The following is a 22,859-nucleotide window of genomic DNA, read 5'->3' as shown; positions in this document are numbered from 1 at the left end:
AAAACAGGCCCGTCGTCTTGAACAGTATAACTTTTGTTGTGGTCTTGCAAAACGGGAAGGACAAATCTCAAAACTTTTTTGCAGGAACACAAGATGCTCAAAACGGCGAAATTCTCGCAGATAAGGATTTGATTCTCCAGGGTAGAAGCTGATAAAGACAAGGACTTCATTATAAAATTTTTATTCATAAAAATAAATACTCATAAAATTTTATACCGGTACATTATAAAGCAATTAAATGTCTAATTCATTCCAGTCATGGGTCAATAATATACAATCCAAATCATCAGTCTATTGAAAGGTTTGAGCAAACTTGATTTTCAATTCGAACATGATACTCAATTGAACATTCAATACAACTTTGACTTGCATCCACACACTCACGGTCATCACTATCATGATCACTTACCAACAACGTCAACCGGGCCCCATTCAAACCTTGAAATATTTTTGCACACAAATTTGATCATGCATTACTAACTAATCTACATAATCGAACCAATAATTATTCATTATCCACACAGTTCTTTGATAACAATGTGGAGAATATTCAAAATTTTCTTGATGCCACGAAATATTATGCAATTATCAAGAATGAAAATAAGTCACCACACATGCTATAAAATAACACTCACGAGAGAAACAGAAATCTGTGAGCGTAATTATGACAATTTATCGTCAGACAACAAAATCTATATTTGCGCTTTGCCCGTGCTTTACATGGACAACGTGTGTTTGTTGTTGAGTTTTTCCCCACGTCCCGGCTGTGACTGCGTACGTTCCTGGATGGACGACCACATGTACATCTTCTGACATCTCGAGCTAAAAAGCAAAAGGAGTTTCTAAGATACATGTTTTGTTTTATATGATTAATGGTTTGTCTCTAGGTTGAGGCAGCTTTCAGCAGTACAACCCACCACATATGACAGCCAGTTGACGGTTGACCACAGGCATCACCCTTGTGGGTGGGACTTGAAATCTGAAGGTTTCTTTAAATTACGGAGTGGAACTGTATTTCCTTCGAACAGGGCCAAAGTGTTACTACTGCAGGGATGTCTTATCTTAGATTGGAAAACAACTTACTGGGTTTTTGTGTTGGACCTCTGTGTATTGTGGTGTATGGAAGCGGTTACAGTGGTACTTGTCTTTGCAGTCTAAGTGAGATTCTGGACAACCCTTGTAAAATCTCTGAAAAGTGAGGAAAAGGAATGAAAACGATGGCCATTAAAACTGAATGAACTGCAACTGGCTAACTATGGCACCCCAACAGTTTGCTTATAGAAGTTGAAATGCCCTGGATTGTCCCTTGCAACACCTTCGGACAATTGGCAAAAGTGTGGAGCAGCAAGTCAAGCTGAAGATGTACAAGGCAGTGATACTCTCAGCTCTTCTTTATGGTGCAGGCAGCTGGGCCACAACACTGACTAGGAAGAAAAGGCTGCGTTCATTTGATCTGCACCATTCATGTCGCCTACTAAAGATCAGGTGGCTCCATCTTATAACACTGAGATCAGGAAAAGAACAGATCAAGGGAGTCTCACTCAAAGGAGTAGACTATGTTGGTTTGGACTCGGTGTCGAATGGAACCAGCAAAGCTTCCCATGATACTTTGGTACTGATGGATTGGCAACGTGCGAATGCTGGAGGCAAACGATGAAAGGAATGATGTAGGACATGCTGAATGGATGTTCTGGCCATGCAGAGAGCGCTGGAGTTGCAAGAGAGGTGTTGACACAGACAACTCAGGTCTGTAATGCCTGGAGGGATGTGGTTGCACAGTCGACAGATATGTCAAGATGCAGGAGTGCGTGAGTGAGTAAGTGGATTTCCTCAAAGAAGTTAGTTATCCCTTTCATTTTTACTTACATTGCATTGTCTGGAGGCTATTGACATATAATGTAGCATGGAAGAGAAAGCATCATCAATACTGGTGTAGGTCAATTGGTCCTGAAAGGGTAAAGTGTATACCTGGTATGAGATGTAGCCCACTGTGTAAAATGCAATTCTAAAACACCTTGGTTACAATGTGTCATATTGGCCTCCTTTTGAGTACAGAGGTTTTGGTGAGGAAACCCTGGAGACTGAAGTTGGTATGAAATGTGTCAAAAGTAGATTCTTGGTGAATTATGCCTAAAATAACTCAAGTTCCATATAAATAATCTATATCTTTATGAGTCTGATACCCTGAGGACTCAAAAAAGCCTGTTGATGCCCTGTTTGTCTTTCTAGAGGTTCAGAGGGTCCAGGGAGTCTGTGAACAATGTCCCTTCTATAGCTTTTTTCACATGCTACCTAACATTATTATTGTGTTACCTTGACTGGATTCTTCCCAAACAATTTCGGTTTTGGCCATTCGATTTTTCGCTGACAGGCTCTTCGGTAAACGTCCTCTCCCTGTTTGTTGGCGCGACATAGTGTACAGGATGTCCAGTGCCAATCTTTATTGTGGTGGTGCTGTAAAGAAAAGTATTGCCACGTCATGAGACGATTGTGTGATATATGACCTTTTTAATGGGAATTAACGCCATGACGTAACTAAATGGCGATGAACATATAACGCAGAAGTGGCAATATAATCGTCAATATCGCGCAACGAACATTACATACATAGACTACCTCCGTCCTACTCATTTCATGATTTACTGCGGTACTATAGATCGTTGCACTTGATTGGGGTTAACGTTTACGCAGACGTCGCGTCATGTCACGTTGACGTCACACATGAGTAATGTAAAACCGCGAGAGCTGCAATGCATCGTGATGTGACGACGGCCAACACTAAATGTAAACGTTATTCCCAATCAAGTGTATGAATCAATAGTACTACACTCTACTACACTGCATGATTAGGCCCTAGGCAAGGCCTACACTAGGCAAGGCCTACACTAGGCAAGGCCTACACGTATTTTGTGGTCAGTTTACGTTGTAGTCCACGTCTCCCCTACATAATGCACAGTGTACATTTTCTGTACAAAATGTAGTGTCCGAGTCAGTACTCAGTGTGAAGTCAGGATAATAATTTTTTCCCTAACGAAATAGCTTTTTACAATAAAAATAGTCAACTATTTCGCATAGCAAACATCAGGTTCATGTACAGTGCATACCACATGAGACGATCTACATCTTTCCATGATTATTTTGTGTAGAATTCGGTAATTAGGATAATTTTTTGCAACTGAACCGCCCGCTTCGCCGTTTAAAAACTTTTTTTGACTTCCTGGAAAAGCCACCTATTGGCAACATTGTAACTAACCTCGTTCCTAGAACAGGTGCGCGGCAATGACGTCATCCTTCTCCATAAACAGAAGCCTCCGTTCCAGGTGACTAAATGTATGGGAATTGTACACCATTTGCATTATGAAAAATAACCATATGCCAGGTTGAATAAACACATGATTCTCATGCATGACATCCCACAGGCTTTTCGTTCATTTCCAGGCCTATTGTAATCACTGATAAATGAGGTCAGGCTTATAGTAGTGACTATTTAATCACCTAATCGGGTAGATAATTGAGCAGACGCTTCATTGTGAATGAGCATGAGGTTTTTGCTTCTGAATAACTTGCTTTTCGCGTGATTCTGACTTGGCAATAAGTGAAAATTTCTTAGTTCAAGATGGCGTCGAGTTCGGTGAGTCAGGAAAGCTTAGACCGGGAAGAATACGAGCCAAACACAAGGAGGAGTCGGTTTCGTATTCTCCGTGGACGCAGTTCAACTCACAGGAGCGGAGGGGAATCATTAGAAATGCCTGACAAAGATCAAAACGGTGAAGGAGCCGAGCTGGAGCCCTTGGCCGGGGACAGATCACCCCATGAATCTCCAACCAGAACATCATCTCGTTTCAAAGACAAAACAAGGGGCCGTCCCAATCATCTGCACAGCAAGGGGAAGACTGCCAAAGACAAAAGGAAGCTACGGGAGAAGAGAAGGAGCACTGGAGTAGTTCATCTACCTTCGACAGAAGTAAGTATGAAGCCATGTCATGAAAGAAGCCATGATGACTAACCGATAATCATGAATTTCTTCCCTCCACTCTCAGATATAATGGTGGGCCCTATGCGGATTAATGCTTATGAATAAGACGCTGTTACTTTGAATTACACGTACAAGTCTGAACTCAAATCGTCCATAATGTCTTTCAATTTCAGGTTCACAGATTACAATGTACCATCCATGCATCATCGGGGTCGTCTAAGTTCCACACAACTGTAAAATTAATACTCCCAAAATCATGTGTGTTTAAAATTATAAGCATCCTCCTTAATAAATTTCATCCGGCATAACAATGTAACCCAATTCATTTTTTAAGGAAAACACCATCTTTGTCTCCAATCCTGAAGGTCAATTAGCAAGGTCAGGTTGGCTTTTGCTAGCTTTTTTAACACAAAAGTCGATAAACGTGTTCACACCATTATTTTGGGGACTGATCCTGTCCTGAAGGGCGAAAGGGGCATTCTTGGCCTCCACCAAATACAGCCCACAAGGAATAGGCATGGTTTTTTCCTGATATTCTTAACCTGTTTAACTATCGTAAAATCTTTAAGATAGTCCTCTGTTGAACTATTCCCCCAGGTCTGTCAACTGGGGAAATGGAATTTTAACCAATTGAATCAGTTCATACTCCTACTGTAATTTTTGAAAAAAATTTGTTTAGTGATAAAGTTTTTTGAATTGATCATGATAATATATATCTTTGACCGCTCTTTTACCAAGTACTTAAAAAATAGCATTTTTTGTGCTGGAATTTAAAAAAGAACTCCAAAGGAATTTGAATTTTTGGTGCTAACCCAGGACTGCTTCAACATAGTTCACATTTTTCAGTTCTTGTGATTTAGGAATTTTGGTCTAGGGGGTTCACATTCCTTGCAAAGAATTGTCGTTGCTTGGTGTATTACTCAAGCAGACGTGTCACCTCAAATATTTGAAGTGTCATTAACCAGTGTGTACTTCAATTGACATGCAGTAGGATATCAAAGCATAAATAGAATAAAGTATGAATGAGTGAAGTGTGTGATTTATCTCAGAAATAGTCATTTCCCAAGTTATATATCCTGCATAAAAGGAATTTCCTCGACGTTTTGCTCAGTGATGTTTTGCTCAGTGACATTGTGCTCATAGGGCACATATTAAAACAATGTCATAGGTTGATTAAGTGCAATCAAAAGCATTGAGTAATGATGTCATTTTAGTTTTATGTTTTGTTTTTTGTTGACGATCGATTGTATGTGTCCAGGAAGTCATAACTTTGGTCAAGTGTCAAACTTGGAGGGTCACGTAGTGCAAAACTCATAGATAACTTGTTTGGCCTTTATCTTGACTTCAGGTTATCCTATCAAAAATGGTCCATCTGAACTCAAAGTATAATGCTACGAAACACAGGGATCGCGGATTGTAGGCCTTTTAAAAGGGGTGGGTTGGCTCTTAGAGTTGCTTATGTTGGCCAACTGGTACATGTGGTACAGATGTGTTGCAGGCCTGAGTCATTCATCCCACCAGCAAAATGGTATGAATGACCCTGGACCCATTTTCCCCCCATCTTGAAACTACACACATTTCAACACGATTGGAAGGTCACCTTAGTAACCTGATAATGGCTAGACTAACTGGCTCCCACCCTTTAGCTAGATTCATCGCCAACGCGCAACCATCGGTAATACGTCTTTGCCCATCTTGGTGGGTGAAGTGTTCATGTCAGGGCCATATTCAAGATTTTGGTTGCACCTGTCGGCCTGCATAAGGCCACTGAAAGTTGATATTACGGTTCTTGTCTCTGCCCTCACCTGAGCCTGAGCCTGAACATTTCATCGCCTTTTTCTTGGTTTTTAAACCAAGAAAAATAAAATAAAATATTAAAATATTTTGTGCCAAAAGGACAAAGTCAGCTTTGTAAAAAAGTTGAAGCAGTTATTTGTAAAATGGTCAGAATTGGCAGTCACGGGGTTTCCCAGACCGTTAATTTGTATCCTATTTTCTGTATACAGGTAGCTGGCTGTTTTTACGGGTATGAATGCCCACTGGAAAATTAGCTTATGGCTAAAAGCAGGTTGCAAGAGTTAAAAAATCTTGTTTAGTTTTGCAGTGGCTACTGAATATGTTCTGTTCAGTGTGATTTTGAAAAGAGTCCAAGTACCTAGAATGTAGTGCTTCACATAGAACGTTTTGATCCAGCTCAATACCAGCCTGCTGTGACGTAAATTTTACCGTGTTAACCTTTCGTGGTTTTTTTCTCCTACAGAGCACTGGTGATTCGCTAGATGATGATAGTGGTGAGACAAAAAAGAACACATCGTATAATGAGAGTGTGGACCCAGATACACAGCAGTCCCCAGAGGTATGAGTCATTTGTTAGCTCGGAATATTTTAGTACCCTGAGATGGGGTGACATGTCCCTAAGAGACGGGGTGACATGTCCCTTACATGTACTCACTGAAGATTTCAAATAAAGTTATAAGGGGCTCACCACATTTTCAACAAACTTTTCACTTGTTATAATTAACTTGATCAAAAATGACGAAGAAGTCGATATGTCCTGCATGTTTTTGTGGTCGACAGAAAGTCTACAGGGGGAAAAATATTTCGGTCAAAACTTGACACTCGTTTCACTCTAAGTAAGTTGTGACCAGTGACCGGGGGAGGGGGATACAGTGCTTAGATCATCGACTGCTGCATTGGAAGTCTGAGCACGAAATTCTCTGGCATGCTCGTGAAAAGTTCAAATGCTCACAACTCTGCCTTGGGATTGAGCAGGTTTCCGTTTCCTCATGAAGTCTCTCGATCTTGACTGCCCCTCTCCTGACCTTTATAATTCTAATTATACAAAGTATTTTTGACGTTTTCTGGTGAAATAGACAATGAAGGTGTTGAAAGCATTTGTCATGTTTATGTGCACTTCTAAGAGATTTGAAATTTAATCTAAATGTCGGTGTCAATATTATGGTTGGCGTTTGTTGACTTTGATATGAAATGCCTGGCATATTTTCCCAAATCAACTTGAAATATTTGAACAATTTCTGTGAAGAATTTATTCTTGCCGTGGATCATTTCCTATTGTGATCCTGGTTGGTAGAGTTCCACGTTGTTCGTGGATAAAGATAAACAGAAAGGTCATCTGTTTCTTGATCGAAAGTTAGCAATGTCACGCCTGGCAGTGTTAAATGCCTCAGGTGGACATGCTTATAACAGTGCCACCTTGGCTAAGGACTGCCAAATTCCCAAAAAAACTTTTGAAGAATAATTATAAAAATATTTCGTCAGAAATCATTTTTTACCTCCTCAAGTCATTTAAACAATCATAAAATGAACCCAGATGGGCATTTTAAGTCCGTGAAACTGTGAAAATATTCCTGATTCTGGCAAAGTTTTTTTTTAGATACTTCGGACTTCAAGGTTTCCAGTGAAATCTAACATTCTGTTTAACTGTTGCATTTTCTGTGTGAAATGAAGGTAAAGCAAAGTGCCATTTTCTTGTGAAATAGACAATAGATGATATTAGCATACTTGTACCTTTCTTCTCCAGGAGCACATGTCTAAGCCGTACGTGTGTAGAAGGAACAAAAGGTCAGTTGTGGAAGTGTAAGTAACCGTCGTCTTGTCCGGTTTCCGTAGCTGTTGTCGAATTCAAAAGTCTTCTGTAATCAATGTTGTGAAAAGTGAAGTATCTTGATTTTGCACTGTTACTCAAACTATTCCTGTCTGGGAAACAAAGAGCAGCATCTAGCTTCTTATAGAAGTTGTTCTCATAAGATGAGTTTGTTAACACCTCAGTGCCATAACTGTTGAGTTTTATTCCTGCGACCTGCAATCATGATGGCATGCGACAATAGTCATTCGTTTGCGGTGATCATCAAAGGTGCCTGCAAAAAGAATCTGTGATTGTTGGGACCTGTGATCAGAATCAAATCTAGCGATTACCGGTTTAACCTGCAGACAAGAGAGCTTTTTGTTGCACATAGTAGCGATTATGATCACAGTCTGCAGCGACCAAAATTGATCATGCACGTTTTTCAGTTTCATATTTTTTTTATCGCAGCCCATCTGACCTTGAAGCAGATCTGGAGGACAATCAAGACTACGACAGCACCGTCAGCCAATCAGAAACGAATCTCTCAATCATTGGCCAGACGGCGCCACCTGACTACTCAACGACGAAATCAAACAACCGAGTGCGTTCACCGGATTCTAGTAAAGGCGGACAGTATGGCAATGTGTCTACGGATAGTTCTCAGGCCAAAAATGTTCACTTCTGTCAAAGACTGCCGAGTGGGGGGAATTATTCGGGTGTGACGAGTTCGTCGTATAAAGATGGCGACAGCGGAGATAGTAAACTCAGCTCGAACTCGTCAGAGGAAAAGAATACGGTTCCAGTTTCAAAAACGGATGAATTAGAACAGGTAAGATCTGTATAAAATCACAGTCGACTCGGTCAAATCACTCACTATTGGTTTATTTCTGATATGGCAAGTTTTTAAAATTCACGCCTACCAAATTCCCACATTTTGTTAAAATGAATAATTTTGGCAGTATTCTCTGCAGACAACACAAAAACAGAATTGTGTCATTTCCTCTTGAATTCAGACATAAGCCTGTCAGGCAGATTAAATTGTGAAAGAAGAGATAATTTTTGTAGTACGTATACTCACTCAGGGGAAGTGGGTTATTTCAACTAAATACCGTCTTTATTCCCATAGAAGGCGGGATTGTTGACATCATCATTATTATTATGTGTCAGATAAAGATTCCCTTCGCATTGCGTCTGCTAATTCATTCCAATTAGGGCATGCAATTAGGGACGTATTTCAGTAATTTTTTTGACTATAATGAGGGTGAAGCAGTCCTCTTATGAAAAATTTATAAGGTCATATGTTTAATTTGATGGTTCAACTTGTTATAAAATAGTGCATTATATTTGTGTTTTTACATCTATCAGTTGATTAATTCTTCACCGTACACAATTCTAAGATTTGTTTGTGTGAATGATGAAATTCTTATCTACCGTTCTAGAAATGTTCCTTGTTTATCTTGAACTAATTCATCCTAACAAATAACATGTCTAGAAATAAATACTATGATTAATAGTCCTCCCCCCAACCAAAACTGGCAGTTGCTAGGTCTTCCTGGTCCAACATGTCCAGAAGTGAAAAGAGTGATATCACCAAGATCAGCAGTGTAGCAAAGATTTATTCAAAGCCAAATAGAAAGAAACGATAGGCAAAGTTCACTGACGTGTGTCTTAGTGACTTGCCATCTGTTTTTGTACCTAGCATGCGAATATTATGAGTCATGAAATGTTACCAAAATTATTGTTGAGGGAACTACTGTTGTTATGGTCAGATATCACCTTGGACAATTTTATGACCAAGTCAATTCATAAGACCTTTATCGTGTTTATAATGATATTATTGATAGGAAACTCAAGTTTCAGTGAGATTTCGGCTGATTGCATGCAGTCTTTACTTTCCCAGCTTATCTCAAGCCAATCATCGGGGAATACCTGGCTTCCTTTTTCTGAATCCTTACATTATTTCCAGGAATCGAGGCCTCAAAGAAAGGAATGATTTTGGACTGAAATTATTGTCATGTTGTGTGTGACTGTGAATTTTTTGTGTGAACATCCTGTGAAGAATTTTTCCCCAGCCAAATCTCTAACCAATCATAGGGGGAATGCCTGGCCTACTCTTTCTAAACCCTCACAGTATTTCTAGGAATCTAGGCATGATAGGAAGGAATGTATGCTTTGTGATAAATTAATGTCCGATCATATCATGTGAGCTTCTGTCACCTTTTGTGTGATCATACAGTCAAACTGTGAAGAAAATGACTCATGTTGGCAATATTATCATTTCAAGGCAATTAAGTTATAGTGGGACAATAATGCAAATGTCCTCCCAAAAGCTGTCCCCTTCTGACATGCCTATACTGTATAATAAAGTTATAAATGGTCCCTAATTGTCTTGTAGGTTTACATGTAGGTTTTGGCAAGTCTCAGTTTTATGTGACAAGTTCATTTTGACAGCCCCCCCCCCCCTTGCCAAGGTCTTAACTTCGCTATTGCTTTGTAAAATTGTATGATGGTACAAAATCTAGGAGTGAGCTTAAAGGCCTACATCGTTCATGAAATATTTGAAATTTCAAATTCTGTAAAAAAAAAAGAATCTTTTCAATAATGCCTTTTGTGTAGACAGATGAACACATACTTCAGGTACCAAGTTTCAACAAATTTGTATGCATAATAACTGCACTATGACATTGTGTAGTAACAGAATTTCTATTCTCCTGGTCTACCAGTTATTACGAACGAACGCTGTTCATGTTCCCATAATAATGATTGGACAAGTTTTTTGTCAATCACTTGGCAACAGGTCCCATGGTATAATCCCATTGCTTTGTCACCAACTCTGAGGACAGGCATTGCCAATATTTGCGAAATATTACAAATCATGCATGGTTCATCTGTTGCTTAGCGAAATATTCTCTGAGTCAGGGTGGGTGGATTGTTTCGGCCTACACCTACATGTAGTTTCTAAGTAACTGAGGTGGGTACACATTTGCCGAAATGTTACTTTAGTAGGCCCCGATGGCCTTCATAAGAAATCTTGTCACCGATTGCAAAACATGACATCACTGGTGTTTGGTTTATGAATTTGATAGTGGGAATATTGGACTATGTGGGCTGAAGAAGAGATGTTAGATATGTTACCGTAGGCCTAAAGTTTGAACTAGCCATTCCTGTAAGCCTTTGTGATATGCTAATATACCATGGAACTGTCAAATTGGCGTGTATCCTTTGATAGATTGTTTGTTCGGTATTGTGTGGGTGAGATTTGAATTTAGATCTTTTGTCAAAAATTAAATTCAAAAATGTTAAGAACACGTGTATATATGGGGGCGAAATCAAAATTTGAGTTACTTTTCTTGTGAGCGTACGTGCCCTGGAGGTCTTTGTAGAATATACTGTTTTCTTTATGTTGACCAAGTGGAGTGTTGGTTTAGGTATGAAAATGAAGGCCCACTGATAACTAAAGCTGTTTGACAGGATCATTTTCAACTTCCCCATTCCATGTGTCTGGCAGAATTGCGCCTGTAGCGATTCTAGAAGGAAGATACATTCAACTATTGCGAAATTTTATGGCCTCGAAGTATTTGAGGGCAGACAGATACTGGGATCTTCACTATATTAGAGACTTTTTTTTCGTGAATCACAAAAATAAATAATCGGTTTATGGAATGTTTGAAAAGAATTATGCGCTTGTATTTAGGGGTCTTAAATAGGTGTCGGATTGTGACCATGTTGTGACTTTACCTTTGTATCTTGATCCATACAAATTGTTGTCGTTTATTATATGAAAAATTCTTGTGCACAAAGAGCGTGCTATATTCTTGTGTGGTATGAAATAGCAAGATGATTTAGCCACATTCCGTTGCATGCTTAGCTAATCTGCTATTGCCTCATTGTTGGCCGTTTTCCTACAGCATGGCAGTTTTCCTGATTGTTGGAAATTAGGCATCATAGTGCCGATCTATAAGAATAAAGGGAGTAAGTCATGTCCTTCTAATTACCGTCCTGTTACCCTGCTAAACTCCATGTCTAAGTTGTTTGAAAAGGTTGTGTACTCATCTATGTATGATCATTTGCAGCTCAATGAGCTTTTATTCAAACGTCAATATGGCTTTCTTCCTGGTCATAGTACTGATAAGCAGCTTCTAAGTATTGTAAATATGATTCTTTCAAATTCTGAAAATGGTATGGAAACTAGAGGGGTTTTTCTTGATATTGCGGGGGCCTTTGATGCTGTTCCGCATTTTCTTCTCCTTCAAAAGCTTAAGGCCTATGGTATAAGGGGAAAACTTCTTGAACTGCTCAGGTCGTACCTTTCAAACCGCAAGGTTAAGGTAAAGATCGAAAGTTCTTCTTCGGATCTGAGCCCGACAGGTTATATTAATAGTGGTGTTCCACAGGGTTCTATACTTGGCCCGCTCCTCTTCTTATTGTATATTAATGATCTAAGTGATGTTGTTAAAAATTGTATCTTGTATCTTTATGCTGATGACAGTTCTTTATTTCTCCCGGCCTTGCCGAATTCCACTGACGAAACCCATACTCTTATTCAAAATGACCTTCACAATTTGTCAGTTTGGTCGGATGTGTGGAAACTTGATTTTAAAGCGTCAAAAAGCAAAGAGGTCATATTTCACTCTCCTCGTAAAACTATCAATAACCATCCACCTCTGTCTTTGGGTACGGGAGTTATTCCAAGGGGCGCATTCCATAAGCACCTTGGTGTTACACTTGATGAGTGTTTGACTTTTAGCATGCATATCAACAATATTGTAGTAAAATGTAACAACATGTTAAATCCACTGAATGCTTTGAAGTTTACGGTTCAATCAAGGCATCTTGAACGCATGTATCTATCATTTATATTACCTCATCTTGAATATGGATCTATTATATTTGACTTTACCAATCAGGGTCTACTTTCTCAATTAGATAAAATCCATTATAGGGGTGCCATTATAGTCAGTGGTTGTATTCATGGGACTAACACCCAAAAGGTTTTAAAATGTTTGGATTGGATGTCACTTTCTGCTCGGCGTAGGGAAAAAAGATTGGTGCTTATGTATGAGGTACAACACAATTTGGTACCATGTTATGTCAATGAAATCTTTGACATTTATCGTAATCGGGCGCCTCCTGGCCGTTTAAGGACTCAGCGAGACTATGTACTTCCCCCTAGATCATCTGCAAGATTTAGCAAGTCAACTGTGCCATGTGTAATTAGAGATTGGGAGTCTGTGCCTGTCAATATAAAAAACTGCTTCTCAAGAAACTCATTTAAATACAATATCCGAATTTTTCTGAGAGGTAAACATAACCTTCTTACTTCTACAAAATTGGCTCTTACTCGTAAAAATGAACTTTCACTCAATAGGACAAGGTGTGACTTAGTTTTTCGGTGTCACTTTTATTCCCACAATTTTACCAACGTTTTAAGTCCATCTTGTGATTGCGGGGCTCACTCCCAATCTACTAAACACCTTCTCTTTAATTGCCCTTTATTAAATGATTTACGTAACGATTTCTTGAATGATCCTGGTTTGCTGCCACACCTTACTTCTGTTAGGTTTTTCAATCTTCGTGTTGATGAGAGGCTCCATTTTCTTCTTAATGGTCAATTTTCATTGGACCTTACTTCAAACAGGCTTGTTGTAGAAAAAACAGCCACTTTTCTCAGTAATATTATCGCCTTTTCTGGTAACTAGTGCCAGATCAATTGAACCCCTCATCAATCACTACCTTTGTACAAACTATAACTATTTGTGTTACTTTACCTTTACTTGCATCCCTTTCTTTCCATTCAAAGTACCTTATCTTGATTCAACTTGTTCTTTGTATACCATTGTAACCAGGGCTATTAATGCTTTCAGCCTAAGCCCTGGCAATTGTCTCAATATGTAATTTTGTTTATTTGGATTTAATAAATAATAATAATAATAATAATTGTTGGCCGTCTGCCCGACACAAGAATTTTTTGTTTGATAATAATCTTGGACATAACATAGTGAAACATACCTTATTTGTATAGTTACTTATTCTGCACAAGACAACTTTTTCATGCATTGTATTGCTCAGATTTATAAATTCAACAAGTTAACAATCGGGACAAATCTGCTGCAAGTGTTGTATAAATATAAATAAGTTTATAATAAGCAGGTCCGTAATCCTAAAACCTGAAGCACCCCGCGAACCAACGATTTAAATTACTGTGACTGCGACGAAAAAGTGCTCAGTTGTGATCCATCATCGCAGGTGCCAACGACACAAATCTGTGGTCGCAGTGACCAGCGATCCATAATTCAGCGATTACTGTTTTTACCTGCCAGCATTGAGGTCTTTTTGTACATAGCAGCGATTATTGTCACAGGTGGCGGCAACTGAACTTGCTCTGCGCTCAAGCAAGCTCACATTAACTGCATTTTCCAAATAAAAAAGCTTTGAGGAATTTTCTTGTGAGGCTCAAGTGCCACTGCCTTTGGGCACCAGTGAATTGGCGTAATTGCCTTGTGACTCTGTTGTAACGAGTTAATTAGGTCATCAGTTCAATTGGCTTGCAGCAAAATTCAACATGAAACATCCATTGCATCTCCTATTTCTCTTTGCAGCGATTGATGCATGAACAAGAAGAAAACACGCATTTGCGACAATTATTAGAAGATAAAGATAGGAGAATTGCTGAACTGGAAAAGCAGGTGGCATCAATTACAAAGGTACAGTATTTAGGTCCGGCCCAAATTACAACTATGAGGAACAATCAAAATATTCAGGAATTTCATCTATCATGTTATTCGGATCATATTACCAAAATTTTAAAAAAATTATAATTTCTACAAAATCTCGTCCATCCAAATTGCCCATTGTTTACTCTGTTGAAAGAACAGGAAATACAGGAGTTTTGTTTTTCACTGTCCACACGCTGACTTGTGTCGAATATTTGCATGGCAGGAAAAGAACACTTTAAGTACCAATATTTTACGCACATGGGTAAAGACCAGGTGCTCCCCCATAGGTACATGTATAAGACCAGGTGCTCACCCCATGGGTACATGTATAAGACCAGGTGCTCACCCCCATGGGTACATGTATAAGACCAGGTGCTCACCCCATGGGTACATGTATAAGACCAGGTGCTCACCCCATGGGTACATGTATAAGACCAGGTGCTCAACCCCATGGGTACATGTATAAGACCAGGTGCTCACCCACGGGTACATGTATAAGACCAGGTGCTCACCCCATTGGTACATGTATAACCAGGTGCTCACCCCCATGGGTACATGTATGAAACCAGGTGCTCACCCCCATGGGTACATGTATGAGACCAGGTGCTCACCCCCATGGGTACATGTATGAAACCAGGTGCACAGAAACTCAGGGAAAACCAAACTACAACCTGTGCCAGTTATTGGCTGGTTGTGCCATAAAGTCAGACAATTTTTTAAGTCAGAACATTTTTGGACTTTCTGTGGTTGCAGACTAGCCTTTTGACGGGTTCATCTTATTTACAATTTTTCCTCGATTGTCTTCTGCAGCATTAGGAACAAAGGTACAGTAGAGAAGCTATCAAAATATATCTTATTTTGTACACTTTTGGCATCTGTGGTATTTGTAGTATTGTTGTTGTTTTTATATATTTATTTGGTTTTGGCATGTTTGGACGTATCTTTCTGTTGTATTTCTCTGATTGTATTTTGGTGTGGTGTTATTCGTTATTGTTAGGCGCCAAACCATAATGGCATGCAGAAACGCTTATCCCGCCTTGGAGGAGGAATAGTCTGTGAAGAGTTTCTGTTGAATATTTTTGTTTGTTGGACTCCAGGGAACCTTGAAATCTCTGGGGACATTCTGCATTAATCACAAGCTACCTTTTGTCCTGTGTAATGCACAAGCGATGGCCTGGCATTACATGCATCTCGGGCACTCCTCTACAGAAAGTCCAATCATAATTGCACTGATCACCTAAAGCCTGATAATCACCCTTGAAAAAAGTTGTCCCCCAGGCCCCTTGTTCTCCAAAACAAAATCTCCCCTGCATATCTGTTGATCATGCATTTCTTTTGCATGCTGATAGTAATCATTGAATCATACATGTTTCTGTCGAAACATGTCATGTTTTGGCAATAAGAAATGCGGTAATAATTTCCACACTTTGTTTGTTTCTGTGATGAAGAATTTATATTGTGCTGATAACCAAATACCTTGCATGCAATGCCTTATAAGGTAGAGTGGTACAATTAAAACCCGAGTGCAACTATTGTCCCTAAAGTGTAGAATACTGCAGGCAGTATCAGTAGTGTATAAACACACTACTGTGTATAAACACACTACTGGCAGGAAATGCAAACAGAGACTATAGTTGTACTGGGGCAATAATTGTCCCACCTTACCATACATATCAGTTGTTTCCTTGCATAGAGAGGGAATGACTTGATTATTAACCCCTTGCTGTAGAGTTTTGTTGTGAACAATACTTCCTTTTATGATCAGTTTAAATGTCTTCCATGACCACCACCTCTCAGGGGTTGACCACCACCATTTTGGCTAGAACTTCAAATCCTAGAAGATTTTTGAAGATTCTTGCTCTAGTATCCGGTATGTTGTGATTTTTGCCTGCCTGTCGTTTAGTGAAAACTTCCCGAGTCATTTTGATCATAAAGAATGTGTCATCCTTATTACGGCCATACGTGGTATGGTATTACAAACGATCAAAAGATGAGCAGATGATAATTGATAATGACTATTGTGTATTCCATATCTAGCATTATTATGCTCTTTTAGTGGAAATGTAATTTATCATTACTCAATTTAGTGTGTCCGCCTATCGTATTATTTTCCGATCAGCAAATATTTCTGTCATGGGAACAAATGTTTCTAAAATTGGGCCATATTATTCAATAGATTAAGCCTGTTATGATCATCATTTGATGTTATATTCGTAAAAAAAAGTCTCATTATCGGTAGACTGTGCGTCGCTTTGACTCTTGTGACTTTCTGGAAACAATAGAATGGCGTATATTCTGGGTGTGATTTTCGATGGCAGTGTCTGGCCCGACTGTTTCAAACATGTTGGGGGGGGGGGGGGGCACGCAGTTTGCCCCGAAAGAAGTTTTTTCAGAACAGTCGAAACTACTCAAAATGGACGCCATCTATACTATGAGGATGAATCTATCTTTAGAGGGGGTGCGACCAATTGCTGGTAAATTAACATTTCAGTTGGGCATGACGTGCTATGCATTTCATCTGCACGTCTTGGGGCCATGGACACGACGTGCTGAGCACGTCACAAACGAGAAAAGTGATAAAGGACTCGGCAAAACTTTTACTAAAACGTTCGCCAAAAAGACACTTGGAAATTTCACGGTTTATGTTAACTTAACTCCCTGACCTGATCGCCCGTGTTTGACTTACTTTCAATCTTTTTGCAGGAGGTCGATGATCTCGATATGGAGTGTGAGACGTTACATCGAGACAACCAAACGTTATTCCAAGTCATCAATAATCTCGGAGGATCACGATAGCAGTAGAAGACGTATCGGTGGACAACCTAACTCCAGTTTATGAAGTTAAGAATACAATTCTGCATTGCACGATTTTGGCTAAAGTGGCCAGGTTATCTTATGTCATCTCTAAGTTGCAATGCCAGTATAAGCAAATTCACAGCTTTTACTGCCCTTGAATCACTGTTGAAATCGATGTTAAAGACGTACAATCATACTGCTATTCTACCTAACTCCGCATTTTGTATATGTATCACAAGAATCAAACCATAGCTTTGACATGGTCATAAAATTTAGGCATGGTGGTTCATTCACATAGTTTGCATGTTTCCCCGCTGGTACTTGGAAAAAACTTCAAATTTCAAATTATAAACAAATTATCCTGACCTTCAAAGTGAGTTGTACGAGAGCCTGTATTTGACAATATACAAGAGAGTTGTCTGGGCTATTTTCTGTATCTGGCCAAACCCATATTCTCCTGGGTGAGCTAAGACAGAAAAGGGTTAAAGGGGGACTATAAAGGCTGTGCAGATGACGTCGACACAGCAAAGACATCTAGAGTTACAAAGTTGCAACGTCCAGGTTTCAAACTGGGGACCTCCCGATCAGGAGGCGGTCGTTCAACCATTGTGCGACCACGCTCCTCCAACGTTATTTAGTATTCTGAGAACTGCCTCTGGTTTGAGTCAGTGATAAAAATTTTCATCAAACATTTATGAGGAGTGCAGATGTACTGTGAGGTAGTAGAGGCCCCTATTGGTGATTCTGTGTAACTAAATCTTACCCACCTGGCTCTTGCCTCTTGTCTCCTGTCAACAACAAAACTTCTTCCAATCAAATCTTTGGCAAAATCTGGTTGAAGTATGGTTTGGTTCTTGTTAATATAGCCATGGTACTAGATCACGCTAGAGATGTAATTTATTCTGGACAAATTCTGCAGTTAAACTGACAGAAGGATAACACAATAGTTGAGGTTTCAGAACATATTGGATAATATTACTACATTAATTATATAAATCAATGTTGCTCTAAGAAGACTTGTGCATTTATGGCAACGCCAAATAGTGTGCTCTATAGCCGATTCCCAGGCCGCAGCCATGTTTCTTCGTTACAGTGATTAGCCTGGGTGGCTAATTTTGACAGGAGTCCTCCCCTGTCTGGCATCACAGAATTAGCCCCGAACCTGGCACCCACCTCGTGTTCGACGCAATGTTGTTCCTGACGTTGTTCCCCCATTTCAACCTGGGAATCATCTATTCGTATGTACGTACATGTATGTAATTTTCAGTACAGAGCCATATGGGTTAATTTTGGCTATGTTTGTTCCTGAATGTATAGTACCGGTATTTAGATACATTTGTAATTCCTGAATGTAAAGGTAATTAAATATGCAGATTTTGATCTCATGTATTGTATGTAAGCATCTCTTTTTGGGCGAAACTGAGACTGGATCAGCTGTGAAAATTGGTGAGTCTTCTCCTCAATTCTTTTGGGAAGTTTGTTCTAATGGTTTCAGATCTGATGTTCAAATGAGGCTCTCAAGTGTCTTTATGTACGGTCCGCTCTCTGTATAATTTCAGATCTGATGTTCAAATGAGGCTCTCAAGTGTCTTTATGTACGGTCCGCTCTCTGTATAATTTCAGATCTGATGTTCAAATGAGGCTCTCGAGTGTCTTTATGTACGGTCTGCTCTCTGTATAATTTCAGATCTGATGTTCAAATGAGGCTCTCGAGTGTCTTTATGTACGGTCCGCTCTCTGTATAATTTCAGATCTGATGTTCAAATGAGGCTCTCAAGTGTCTTTATGTACGCTCGCTCTCTGTATAATTTCAGATCTAATGTTCAAATGAGGCTCTCAAGTGTCTTTATGTACGGTCTGCTCTCTGTATAATTTCAGATCTAATGTTCAAATGAGGCTCTCAAGTGTCTTTATGTACGGTCTGCTCTCTGTATAATTTCAGATCTAATGTTCAAATGAGGCTCTCAAGTGTCTTTATGTACGGTCTGCTCTCTGTATAATTTCAGATCTAATGTTCAAATGAGGCTCTCAAGTGTCTTTATGTACGGTCTGCTCTCTCTATAATTTGTTGGTCTTCCCTATAGCGTATGTCAGTTATTTTTTTACTAGATTTAGATTTTTATTAGATTTAGCTGAGGTCGTAACTGCTCAAACTGTTCTTGCGATTGGCCGCTGTCTTAAAGTGTCTGATGAGAAAGTGTCGACTTAAGAAGAAATAAAAGGTTTAAGCTTGCAGGTGAGGATCAAGGGGGGCAATCCTGGCCTCTCCCCTTTAAAGTTCTTCCAAAAAACAAATTTTCACTTGAACTGAGTAATGCAAACTTTCACCATTTTATGTCAAGGACTCTGATTGTTTGTGAGTAATGGCACCCAGGGTGCTTATTGTCCAGTCGATCTCAAACCTGGGTACCATTTGTCGGCACCCAGGGCGACATCTACCCTTTCAGCATAATTGAGTAAGTTTGATATCCATTCTGTTCTCAGACACTTTATGACCAGCCAATCGGAGGGTCTATTCTTCTATTCAACTCTCTTCTATTCAATTCTATTCTATTTATTGTAGCAATTAATTTATGTTGTCAGTGCTGTCCATCCACTTAGCTCAGTGTTTGAATTTTGCTTCATGCTCATACGAAATGTGAAAATTAAATGTAAGCGTTTTGTACAACTGTACTGTCTCAAAGCGCTTATAATTCATTCCCTATCGCCTAATCCAGAAATCTTTCTGTAGAAAGCAAGAATTGCACCTACTGTGCTACACTCGGCCATTTCAGGCCAGTTGAAAGTATCAAGAAGGACTGGTCAAGTCTTGAACCCACGACCTTCTGATCGCGAGTGGAATACTCTTCCACTCAGCCACAGTGATACCTGTAGTGTATGCACTGAACAATGTCAATTACCTTTCGTTTTATAATGTTTTGGGTGTGGCTGAAGGTTGATGATATGCACACTCTCATAACTTGTTTGTTCTCAATTATTTAAGGCCAACGCCTTGTCTGCTGTATAGATATACATTTGCTAAGACTCTTGTCAAGTTACTCCTACCTGCTGTCTAGATCTTATTCAGATTGTTTTGATTTGCTCAGATTCTTGTAAAGCAACTCTCTTCTACTGTCTAAACCTAATCAGTGCCTATTTAAATTTGATGCAGTTGGTACATGTATAAGTATAAGTGCTTTTTTATTACTGTATTGAAATTTGTACATCATTGTCCTGCTATGCACTGTCAGTAGCACTTTCAAGCATGTCTTTCAAGCATGTCTTTCAAGCATGTCTTTCAAGCACTGCGGCTCACTTTAATCCAGATGAAGTTCATTTAAAATTCATGCGGTCTATGCTCTGCCATCTAGTGCATAAGGCAGTAACTATGTACTGGAAAAGCACCACAATTCTTTGGTTATTTTTGAATCAGTTTAGATTGCCACATCCAGTGTGGATATCATGCCATTTCTGTCCAATGCCAAACACCAAAGAAATTGCCCCATAGCAGAGGGGATATGATTTTATCTAATTCAACAGTAAAAGTCTATCAATTGGAAGGCAGATTACTGCTCACAAGCTCCAAGTAAACATGTCCTTGATTCAAATCTATTCTATTCTATTCTATCTTTCATGTTTTCCCACAGTACACCACGAACATTCCGTTTGAAAATGTAAGGTAAATGGGTACAATTATTGCCCCAGTACAATTGTAGTCGCTGTGTGCATCAATCTGTTCTGCCTGCTCTATTCTACATTGTAGGGAAAATAATTGTACAATAATTTTCCTTTAAAATACTTGATGGACACGTTTTTGTATAGAATCTGGTTTGACCAGGTTGGGATGTCTTGCTGGTTGCAGTAGTATTGCATTCAATCTTAATAAGGGGAATATAAGCATTGTGTAACTACTCTCTAAATGTAGCCAAAAGTGTAGATGCCATCTGTAATGTAAGTACATGTACATGTATGTCACAACCTATGCATTGTTGATCTGTGTGTTGCATAATCAGTGCCAGTATAATCATGTGTCAATGTGATCACGATGAAGCTTTGCGACTCCCTGACCCGAATGTTCGTCTTAGATTTGAAAAGTGTTTGGTATTACCTTTTCCACTGCACCTCCTAGCACATCTTTCAAAGTCCAGCGCTCAAAGCTACGTCTGAGCTGTGTACCAAATTTAGTTGTAGTTTTATTGGAGTTTAGTTCCACGAATAAAACTCTCGACTTGGGAAAATAAGAATCACAACAGTTTTGTGAAGAACAAAGGAGAAATTTCAAAATGTGGCACAATACTATAGATCCATGCACTTGATTGGGAACAACGTTTACATGACGTAGTGTTGGCCGTCGTCACGTCACCATGCATTTTACATTACTGTAACATGACGAGACGCGACGTTTTCGTAAACGTTGGTCCCAATCAAGAGCATGGATCTATAATGCACAATTGCACAAAAATTATTGGTTTCGTACGCAATAGCTTGGTAAGGTCCTCTGCAGTAATTTAGGATTGATGTTTTTAACTGGGGGCGGGGAATTTTTTAGTCTTCTGAATTTCTTTGTGCCAGTATTTAATCTTATCTATGCTGAACATAAAACTTTGTACAAAGGGATACTCTCTTGTGCACTCAGCGGTATTCCGAGGTCAGTTTGAAACGAGCCTTCAATCACAGCTTTTTCTATAAGACCCTGACTCATCGGGGTTATTGAGTCTGAAGACTTGTTACTTGGAATGTTTTTGGCGCGGAGAGAATCTGAATTTGGGACTCCACTGAGAGAAATTTGCCTTACTCTTTGAACTTTCTTGAGTTGCTTAAATATGCAGCTTTGACTTGTGAAGTTGCAACCATCAGTTTGAAGAAGATAAACGGAGAAGTCTTGCGATGGGCACTTTCCAGTGTGACTTGTTCATATTCTAATAGAGCGTTCTTCAGTATTAGGTGTCCCATTTTCAACATGAATGTATTTGTGTTTCTAAGTTTAGACTTTGACTCTGAATTCGGATATGCAGAGTGTCTTAATCTAGAAACAATTGTGAGATATGGTCTCATCTTGAACTGCGGTGTGATTGGATAAAAGCACAAATGCCAAAAAGCAGTGAAGTTTTTAAAGATATGACGACAAACAGGCACCAGAGTTCACTTGATAGCCGACCCAAGGTATCCGGTATGCATGGTTTCATCAAATTATATTTAAAAGATCGACAGTAATCGATTGTATGATAAAGAAAATGAATGTTAATGTCACCTGATTTTGTGTTGTAGTTAGCGATGTAGCTATTGATAATGTGATTAATTTAATATATAATAGCTATCAATTTTCATTGGTTGTGTTGTTGTTTTTATGAACCCCTTTGCAGACTTCCTGGCCACTGGGGAAACATCTGGATGGAGATGCCTTGATGGTCTTCTCCCAGGAATAGTTGCATTGCCACTTGAATGTAGCACTTTCAATGGACTGAATGGCATCCTCTAGGTTCTATATGGCCAGCTACCAACAAACTGGAAAATATGATATTTATAACCAGCTGGATGAGTCAAATTATTGTAGTTGAATAAGAGGTATTTTCACAGCCCACAAACTTGAGAGGAATATTTGCATTTGGGAAGAAGGAATGTAGCGCTTTCAATGGACTGAGTTGCATCCTATAGGCTCCATATGGAAAGAGACCAGCTACCAACGAGCCGTAAATATACCAGCTGGAAGAGTCAAATTATTGAACAGATGCATTTTCCCTGCCCACAAATTTGGAGGAATATTTGGATTGGGGAAGAAGGCCACTTGAATGTAGAGCTTCCAATG

The 22,859-nt window shown here is 39.3% G+C and overlaps 2 protein-coding genes across 4 annotated transcripts; one reads left to right on the top strand and one right to left on the bottom strand.

The window, feature by feature from the left end:
• Nucleotides 1-208: 208 nt before the first annotated feature.
• Nucleotides 209-3,215, bottom strand: LOC135488408 (uncharacterized). The gene is made up of 5 exons (XM_064773013.1): nucleotides 3,105-3,215; nucleotides 2,314-2,454; nucleotides 1,867-1,947; nucleotides 1,084-1,188; nucleotides 209-822 (listed from the first exon to the last, which is right to left on the bottom strand). Exons 1-5 carry the CDS (start codon nucleotides 3,129-3,131, stop codon nucleotides 679-681), a joined length of 498 nt encoding a protein of 165 aa, XP_064629083.1. The 5' UTR covers nucleotides 3,132-3,215; the 3' UTR covers nucleotides 209-678.
• A 194-nt stretch (nucleotides 3,216-3,409) lies between these two features.
• LOC135487594 (PRKC apoptosis WT1 regulator protein-like) lies at nucleotides 3,410-22,380 on the top strand. 3 transcript variants are annotated; one of them, XM_064771530.1, is made up of 7 exons: nucleotides 3,410-3,964; nucleotides 6,237-6,332; nucleotides 7,518-7,573; nucleotides 8,031-8,391; nucleotides 14,162-14,266; nucleotides 15,089-15,102; nucleotides 16,982-22,380. In XM_064771530.1, the coding sequence occupies exons 1-6, from the start codon at nucleotides 3,617-3,619 to the stop codon at nucleotides 15,092-15,094; spliced, it is 972 nt and encodes a 323-aa protein (XP_064627600.1). In that variant the 5' UTR covers nucleotides 3,410-3,616; the 3' UTR covers nucleotides 15,095-15,102; nucleotides 16,982-22,380. The 3 variants fall into 3 exon arrangements, with proteins under 3 accessions (XP_064627600.1, XP_064627599.1, XP_064627598.1); XM_064771529.1 differs by lacking the exon at nucleotides 15,089-15,102 and having other exon boundaries at nucleotides 7,518-7,558; XM_064771528.1 differs by lacking the exon at nucleotides 15,089-15,102.
• The last annotated feature ends 479 nt before the right edge of the window (nucleotides 22,381-22,859 follow it).

The sequence above is a fragment of the Lineus longissimus genome, chromosome 5 (genome assembly GCF_910592395.1).
Source record: "Lineus longissimus chromosome 5, tnLinLong1.2, whole genome shotgun sequence".
NCBI lineage: Eukaryota > Metazoa > Nemertea > Pilidiophora > Heteronemertea > Lineidae > Lineus > Lineus longissimus.
This window is presented reverse-complemented; position numbering and strand designations above follow the sequence as displayed.

What these genes read in the sequence shown, in the direction of transcription:
- LOC135488408 (XM_064773013.1), bottom strand. Translation starts at nt 3,131, where the DNA reads ATGGAAAGATGTAGATCGTCTCATGTG. An exon ending in TTGGGAAGAATCCAGTCAAG is followed by an intron (nt 1,948 to 2,313) that starts GTAACACAATAA and finishes TTACCCTTTCAG; the next exon opens with GACCAATTGACCTACACCAG. An exon ending in TAGCCTCCAGACAATGCAAT is followed by an intron (nt 1,189 to 1,866) that starts GTAAGTAAAAAT and finishes CTCACTTTTCAG; the next exon opens with AGATTTTACAAGGGTTGTCC.
- LOC135487594 (XM_064771528.1), top strand. Translation starts at nt 3,617, where the DNA reads ATGGCGTCGAGTTCGGTGAGTCAGGAAAGCTTAGACCGGGAAGAATAC. An exon ending in ATACACAGCAGTCCCCAGAG is followed by an intron (nt 6,333 to 7,517) that starts GTATGAGTCATT and finishes TTTCTTCTCCAG; the next exon opens with GAGCACATGTCTAAGCCGTA. An exon ending in AAAAGGTCAGTTGTGGAAGT is followed by an intron (nt 7,574 to 8,030) that starts GTAAGTAACCGT and finishes TTTTTATCGCAG; the next exon opens with CCCATCTGACCTTGAAGCAG.